Here is an 8,925-nt window from a genome sequence, read left to right on the forward strand (position 1 = left end):
TTAGTTGTTTTCTTTTCTTTTTTTTTTTTTTATCTTAACCAATTTAAACAATATAATAAGATATAAATCACTCAACTCTTACCTAACAATCAAAAGCATTAGAATAGAATAGTGATAATATTATAATTATCATTTCTTTTGTTTTTGTTTTTTCTATTTTTTTCTATTTTTTTTTGGATCTTTTTTTTGTAAATAAATATAATATATAAATATATATAGGTCACTATCTTAATTTTGTTCATTTTCTTTGATGTTCTAGCTATTTAAATAGAAAACACACATTGAATAGTTGTACAATTATAACCAATCATAATATATATATATAAAGAACATTAACTTACTTGGTGTTGTAGTATTAGTTCTTAGAAATAATAATAATAATAAATAGATTATACAATGTCTTCTTCAGAGCAACCTCCTCAATGGGCAGATGCATTGAATAAGATCCTTTCGGATCTGAAGAACAAAAAAGAGGAAGATAGAATAAAGGCATCAAAGAATTTAAGAAATTATGTAAGTAGTAGTAGTCATTAATGTCGGATTATCATCAATCATCACCATTGATTGTAGTTTAAGAAAAGTAAAAAAGTTAACAAACAAACAATATCATATATATATATATATCAAAAAACAACAGGTAATTACACAATCAAGAGAGATGTCGAATGAAAATTTCACGAAATTTATGCAAGATGTGAATGTTATTATATTTGAGTTGGTCAATAGCAATGGTATTGCCGAGAAGATCGGTGGTATTCTGGCGATCGACGAGTTGATAGATGTAGACTACGACGAGAACGCAGCTAAAATCACAAAACTTGCCAACTATCTGCGTATCGCGCTGTCCACTAACGACCAGACGGTGATGCAGATGGCCAGTAAGGCACTGGGTCGTCTGGCCCGTTCCAGTGGCACTCTGACAGCAGAGTGTGTCGAGTTCGAGGTGACGCGTGCTCTCGAGTGGCTCAGTGGCGACCGTTACGAGAATCGTAGACACGCCTCTGTGCTGGTTCTGAAAGAGCTCGCCCAGAATGCGCCAACCCTATTTTACGTGCACGCCGCCAACTTTGTCGATTTGATCTGGGTGGCGTTGCGCGATACCAAGCTTGCCATTCGTGAGGGTGCCGTCGAGGCGCTGCGTGCCTGTCTCGAGTTGATCGCCGAGCGTGAGTCGCGTCTCCGACTTCAATGGTACCAAAAGATCTACGATGAATCACAAAAGGCATTCAAACAGAATGGTTCGCCCGAGGCCATACACGGTTCGTTAATCACACTTGGCGAACTCCTTAGAAACACCGGTGATTTCATGTACAATAGATTCAAAGATGTTTGTGATACAATACTACGATATAAAGAGCATCGTGATAAACTTGTAAAGAAAACTGGTATGTTATCAATCAATCAATCACTCAATCACTACTATCTATTTGGAAATTTTTATATTAACTTTGGTTTGTTTGTTTTTTTTTTTTTTGTATAGTTATCACATTATTACCAAGATTAGCTATATTTTGTCCAAAAGACTTTGTTCATCATCATTTAAATACTTGTATGGCACACTTGTTGGGTGCACTTAGAAATCAGAATGAGAGATCCACTGCTTTTATTGCGCTGGGTGAGATTGCTCTGGCGGTGGGCGGCAGTATTAAGCCTTATTTAGATAGGATCGTTGTTATGATAAAATCGGCGTTGGCCACCAAGGGCAAACAGTTCAATCCCGAGGTGCTGACTTGTATCAGTATGTTGTCGACTGCTGTCGGACCAGTGATGATTCCACACATCAATGTTATTCTACCGCAGATGTTTACACCGGGTCTGACATCGGTTCTCACTGATTCGCTGCGCGACCTCACTGTTTCGCTGCCTGCGTTGATCCCACAGATTCAAGCGAAACTCTTGATGTTGCTCTCGCAGGTACTCGCCAATAAACCATATCAAGAACCGGGCACACCTTCGCAGTACCGCAAGAGTTCTGCGCCGTTCCAAGGTGTTTCCATTGGCTATACTCTGCCGAACCCCGACACCGACCCCGCTATCACAGCACTGGCACTACGCACACTTGGATCGTTTGACTTTTCACATCACAACCTGTTGGAGTTTGTCAGAGATACAGTCTCCACTTTCCTGGATGACGATAATCCCGATATTAGAAGAGAAGCAGCGATTACCTGTGCTGTGTTGATGGTTAAGCCAGGCGAACCAGCTCCAACACGTGGACACACCGCAGTCATTGTTGGTGAGGTACTGGAAAAGTTGTTGGTCGTCGGTATTGCCGATCCAAATCCATCGATTCGTAAGACCGTACTCAGTTCACTCGATATCCGATTCGACCACCATTTGGCGCAAGCAGAGAACTTGCGTAGTCTTTTCATTGCGCTGAACGACGAGGTCTTTGAAATCAGAGAGTTGGCAATCTCTGTCATCGGTCGTCTCACCATTCGTAATCCAGCCTACGTCATGCCATCACTGAGAAAAACACTGATCCAACTGCTGACAGAACTAGAGTTTAGTGGTGACAGTCGTAATAAGGAAGAGTCAGCACGTTTGCTTGGACATTTGATTGGCGCCTCTGAAAAGTTGATCAAACCATACGTCGAGCCAATCCTGAAGGCGCTACTGCCAAAGCTTCGCGACAGTAATCCACGTGTTGCATCGTGTGTGTTGGCAGCACTCGGAGAACTCTCGGTGGTCGGTGGCGAAGAGATGTCACAACACATCGATCAGCTTCTCCCATTGATTATCGATACTCTCCAAGATCAATCTTCAACATCGAAGCGTGAAGTTGCACTGAAAACTCTTGGACAACTGGCATCTTCCACTGGCTACGTTATCAAGCCATTCGCCAAGTATCCAACGCTTCTCGATATTCTCCTGAACGCTATCAAGACCGAGAGAAACAGCAATATTCGACGTGAAGTTATCAAGGTGTTGGGTATCCTTGGTGCACTCGATCCGTACAAACACAAGATGAACGAACTTGGACAGCGTAGAGAGGATCCAAAGATCGATGACAAGAGCACCTCTGGTTCCATCAATGATTTGGTGAGCATCTCGCCGTCGTCCGAAGACTACTATCCTACTGTTGCTATCACTGCGCTCATGAAGATTCTTCGTGATCCATCGCTCTCCATCTATCACACCAATGTCATTCAAGCGGTTATGTTTATCTTTAAGAGTCTTGGACTCAAGTGTATTCCTTTCCTTCCACAGATTATGCCACCGTTCCTTCATGTAATGAATTCATGCGAACCAGGTTTCAGAGAGTTCCTCTTCCAACAGCTCGTTCAACTCGTTCCCATCGTAAAGCAACACATTCGTGATTATCTCGTCGATATCTTTGCGCTCATCGAGAAATACTGGAATTCCAACTTGTTGAACTTGATCAATTTGGTCGAGGAAATCTCATCAGCGTTGAACGACGAATTCAAGGTGTATCTTCCAAATTTGATTCCACAGATGTTGAATGTTTTGCACACCGATCGTACACTAAAGAGATTGCCAACATCAAAGGTGTTGAAAGCTCTCGAGGTATTCGGTACGAACCTCGATGACTATTTGCATTTGGTGATTCCAGCCGTTGTCAAATTGTTTGAGCAAGTCGATGTCACACCACAAGTACGTATTCTAGCGATTCAAACCATTGGTCGTCTATGTAAAAAGCTCAATTTCTCTGATTATGCATCGAGAATCATCCATCCATTGGCAAGAGTTTTGGATGTCGACGGTACCAACGAGCTGAAAGATGATGCACTTCAAACACTTTGTGCTCTCGTCTACCAGCTCGGTTCCGACTATGCCATCTTCATCCCAATGGTTGGAAAGGTGTTGGCCAAGCGTGAAATCCAGTGTAACAACTACGAGGTTTTGGTTTCAAAGTTGTTGAAGAATCAACAGTTGGTTGGCACTGGCAATGGCGATGGCGACACCCAGGGAATCAGACATCCAGACACCGCATCCGAAGAGAACACTACCACTGTATCTCCGGAGATTGGATTCAAAAAGCTAAAGGCCAATGAACAGCACTTGAAGAATGCATGGGAGACTTCTCAGCGTTCGACCAAAGAAGATTGGGTTGAATGGATTCGTCGTTTCTCTGTTGAACTCCTTCGTGAATCACCTTCGCCCGCACTACGTTCTTGTCTGTCGTTGGCGCAAGATTATCATCCGTTGGTTCGTGAGTTGTTCAATGCCGGTTTCGTATCGTGTTGGACCGAGTTGCACGAGCAATATCAAGATGAATTGGTTACCAGTTTAGAGACTGCACTGCTCTCACCCAACATTCCACCAGAAATCCTTCAGACTCTTCTTAATCTCGCAGAGTTTATGGAGCTACACGAGAAGCCACTGCCAATCGATATCAGAACACTTGGTGCTCTCGCAGAAAAGTGTCATGCCTACGCCAAAGCATTGCACTACAAAGAAATTGAATTCCAACAGTCTGCCAACTCCACCATTGAAGCACTGATCAGTATCAACAATCAGTTGCAACAACCGGAAGCTGCCATCGGTATTCTTATCTATGCCCAAAAGAATCATAGTGTCGAGCTGAAGGAGTCGTGGTACGAGAAGCTCAGACGTTGGGAGGATGCGTTGGCTGCCTACGAGAAGAAACAAAAGGACGATCCCAACTCAATTGAGAATACACTCGGTATCATGAGATGTCTACATGCACTCGGTGAATGGGAGCGTCTCTCACAGTTGACAAGCGATGTCTGGAAGAATGCAAACGAAGGAACAAGACTATCGATTGCACCACTTGCTTCCGCCGCCTCTTGGAATCTTTCTAGTTGGGAGTCAATGGATGAGTATGTCAAGGCAATGTCACAGGATACCATTGAAGGATCGTTCTATCGTGCCATTCTCGAAGTCCACAAGGACAACTATGACAACGCTCAAAAGCACATTGAACACGCACGTTCATTGGTCGACACTGAATTGTCTGCGCTGCTTGGTGAGAGCTATAACCGTGCCTATAAGATGGTGATTCGTCTCCAACAACTCTCTGAGCTAGAGGAGATCATCGAGTACAAGAAGTGTGGAGGTGAAGGAAACGATCGTCGTCAGATGATCAAGAATACCTGGAAGACAAGATTGAGAGGTTGCCAACACAATGTAGATATCTGGCAATCGGTACTTGCCGTCCACTCATTGGTGATTTCGCCACACGAAGAGTTGGACATGTGGTTGAAGTTCATTGGTCTCTGTAGAAAGAGTTCCAGAATTGGATTGGCTCAAAAAACACTGTCAATGTTGATGGGTAAAGATCCAACCACTCATCAGTTTGGTGGAATCCTACCAAACACTCATCCACGTATTACATTTGCCTATATTAAACAACTTTGGAGTGCTGGCGCCAAACAACCGGCATTCGAAAGACTACGTACATTTGTGCAGGCACTGAAGGATACCGACGATCTTCCGCTACAGGGTCGTGCTCATTTGAAGTTGGGAGAGTGGCAACTCGAACTCGGTGATACACTGAATGAATCATCGATTCCACACATCATTGCTTCGTTCCGTTCGGCAACCGATTGCGATCCCAACTGGTACAAGGCATGGCACTCGTGGGCTTTGATCAATTTCGAAGTTGTTTCGCACTACGAGCAAAACGGTGGTACTCAAGAGCAAATCGCCAGTCACTTGCTCCCAGCCATTCACAGTTTCTTTAGATCGATCGCACTCGCACCAGATCAATCACTCCAAGACACACTTCGTCTGTTGACTCTCTGGTTCAAGCACGGTGCACAAAAAGATGTAGAAGCCTCTTTGATGACAGGATTCAATACAATCAGTATCGATACATGGTTACAAGTTATTCCACAGCTGATTGCACGTATTCATGCACCTGTATTGCCAGTTAGAAGATTATTACACGAGTTGCTCGATTCGATTGGTAAGGAGCATCCACAAGCTCTTGTATATCCACTGACCGTTGCCACCAAGTCACAGTCGCCAGCTCGTCTCGCAGCTGCCAAGGCAATCATGGATAAGATGCGTAAACATACCAATCTCGTTGATCAGGCACTTCCTGTCAGTCAAGAGTTGGTTCGTTCCGCTATTCTCTGGCATGAGATGTGGTACGAAGGTTTAGAAGATGCCTCACGTCAATACTTTGGTGAGCACAATCCGGATGCTATGTTGGCCACTCTTGCACCACTCCATCAGATCCTTGAGAAAGGTCCAGAAACAACATCGGAAACCTCATTCATTCATGCATTTGGTCGTGATCTTCAAGAGGCACTCGAATGGTCAAAGAAATACGAACGTTCGCGTAAGGACGGTGATCTCAATCAAGCTTGGGATCTCTACTACCAGGTGTTCAGAAGAATCTACAAACAACTACCGCAAATGATTTCATTGGAACTCCAGTACATCTCACCAAAGTTGATCAATTCATCCGATATGGATTTGGTAGTACCGGGTACCTATAGAGCTGGTGAACCAATCATTAGAATTCAATCATTCTCTCCAGTGTTGAGCGTCATTCCATCGAAACAGAGACCTCGTAAACTCACAATCATTGGTTCCGATGGTTTGGAATACACTTTCCTGTTGAAGGGACACGAGGATCTCAGACAAGACGAAAGAGTAATGCAGCTGTTTGGTTTGGTAAACACATCGCTCAGTGCCAATCATGAAACTGCCAAGTCTCATTTGAGTATCAGACGTTTCAGTGTCATTCCACTCTCACCAAACTCTGGTCTGATCGGTTGGGTTCCACACTCTGATACATTGCATGCTCTCATTCGTGACTATCGTGAGAGTAGCAAGATTCTCCTCAATATTGAACATCGTTTGATGTTGCAGATGTGTTCCGACTATGATAATCTCACTCTGCTCCAAAAGGTCGAAGTCTTTGAGTATGCTCTCGAATCGACAACCGGACAGGATCTCCACAAGGTTCTCTGGCTGAAATCTAGAAACTCTGAGATTTGGCTCGATCGTCGTACCAACTACACTCGTTCACTCGCAGTCATGTCGATGGTCGGTTACATTCTGGGTCTGGGGGATCGTCATCCATCGAATCTTATGCTCGATCGTCACACCGGTCGTATTTTACATATCGATTTCGGTGACTGTTTCGAAGTTGCTATGCATCGTGAGAAGTATCCAGAGAAGATTCCATTCCGTCTCACAAGAATGTTGATCAATGCTATGGAGGTTTCAGGAATCGAAGGTAACTTCCGTTTGACTTGTGAAGCGGTTATGACCGTTCTCAGAAATAACAAAGAGAGTTTGATGGCAGTGTTGGAGGCATTTGTTCACGATCCTCTGATCAACTGGAGATTGCTCACACCCAATCACGAAAAGGAAACTAAAATCAAACAGGATCTCATCGATACCGAATCTCCAGAACCCTCACTCACCACCAGTCCAGTACACAGACAACCAAGAGGTCACCAAAGAGTCGATGAACAGGTTGAGGCTGAAGTTGTTCCAGAGGCATTGAACGAAAGAGCTCTCGTTGTAATTAATCGTGTTAATAAGAAGTTGACTGGTAGAGATTTTAGTAATGAGACATTGGAGGTCGCCGAACAAGTTCAAAAACTTATCGATCAAGCCACTTCACATGAACATCTTTGCCAATGTTATGTTGGTTGGTGTGCTTTTTGGTAAAAATAATAATAATTATCTGAAAATAAAAATTTTGTACTATTTATAATAAGTTTAAATAATAATTATTTTAAAGGATATGTTGATTTGTCAACTAAAGATATTCAAACATATCAATCAAATTGAATATTAGTCCGTTGTTGTTTTTTTAATATTTAAAGATATTGAATAAATTGCTCAAATAAATAATAGTGATATTTATTAATATCAAAAATAATAGTATTCAAAAAAATAAAATAAATGCTATGTTATTATAAAGTGAAAATTTTAATTCTCTATTCTATTCTATGTTCATCAAATCACAACTTCAACAACCTTTCCCCATGTTGTCAAAAATGGTTAGACGTTTTCCCAATACCACAACTATATCTCAATGTTCAACATCACAATGGCACCCTGGATGATCTCTAAGGAATCATCAGCACCTCAACAATCAATTATGTCCCGATTCACTTGCGAATGCTTCACAAACAAGAGTACATGAATATTTCTGAGAAGATGATCGAAGATCGTTCTTAGCTACCAAACATCCGACGTGCGCTCATATTGATTGGTGGATGGCCAAGTGCAATGGAAGTGTTCTTTGATGTATCTTTCAATATTGTGAGTCCCATTCCGTAAGTCCAATAATTTATATAACTATACCTATTTTGCTCTACCATCAAACCACACTCATATAAAACCACTTTTAAGAGAAAATAAGAAAAAAATATTAGATATGATATAATTAAATAACTTTGTTTTATTATTTTTAAGATTTTAATTATATAATTTAATTTTATAATTTCTGAAATTTTAATTTGGAGAAACGGCATAGTAACCAGAGGAAACCTTCATAACGACCAGTAAAAACCTGCATAACGACAAGAGGAAACCTGCAAAATGACGAGAGGAAACCAGCATAACGACGAGAGGAGACCGGCATAACTACGAGAGGAGACCGGCATAACTACGAGAGGAGACCAGCATAGTGACGAGAGGAACCGGCATAACTACGAGAGGAGACCAGCATAGTGTAGAGAGGCAACCGGCATAGTGACGAGAGGAAACCGGCATAACTACGAGAGGAGACCAGCATAGTGACGAGAGAAAACCGGCATAATGACGAGAGGAAACTGGCATAGTAACGAGAGGAAACCAGCGATAGTGACGAGAGAAAACCGGCATAGTGACGACAGGAAACCGGCATAATGACGAGAGGAAACCGGCATAACTAAGAGAGGAGACCAGCATAGTGACGAGAGGAAACCAGCATAACCACGAGAGGAAACTGGCATAGCTATGAGAGGAAACCAGCATAACGACGAGAGG

The 8,925-nt window shown here is 42.5% G+C and overlaps 1 protein-coding gene across 1 annotated transcript; it reads left to right on the plus strand.

The window, feature by feature from the left end:
- Positions 1 to 396: 396 nt before the first annotated feature.
- tor (phosphatidylinositol kinase family protein) lies at positions 397 to 7,740 on the plus strand (the record flags this gene model as incomplete). Its single annotated transcript, XM_020580202.1, has 5 exons — positions 397 to 513; positions 638 to 1,385; positions 1,481 to 1,738; positions 1,940 to 7,613; positions 7,668 to 7,740. The coding sequence occupies 5 exons, from the start codon at positions 397 to 399 to the stop codon at positions 7,738 to 7,740; spliced, it is 6,870 nt and encodes a 2,289-aa protein (XP_020429873.1).
- Between the last annotated feature and the right edge of the window lie 1,185 nt (positions 7,741 to 8,925).

The sequence above is a fragment of the Heterostelium album genome (assembly GCF_000004825.1).
Source record: "Heterostelium album PN500 unplaced genomic scaffold PPL_contig18, whole genome shotgun sequence".
Classification (NCBI taxonomy): domain Eukaryota; phylum Evosea; class Eumycetozoa; order Acytosteliales; family Acytosteliaceae; genus Heterostelium; species Heterostelium album.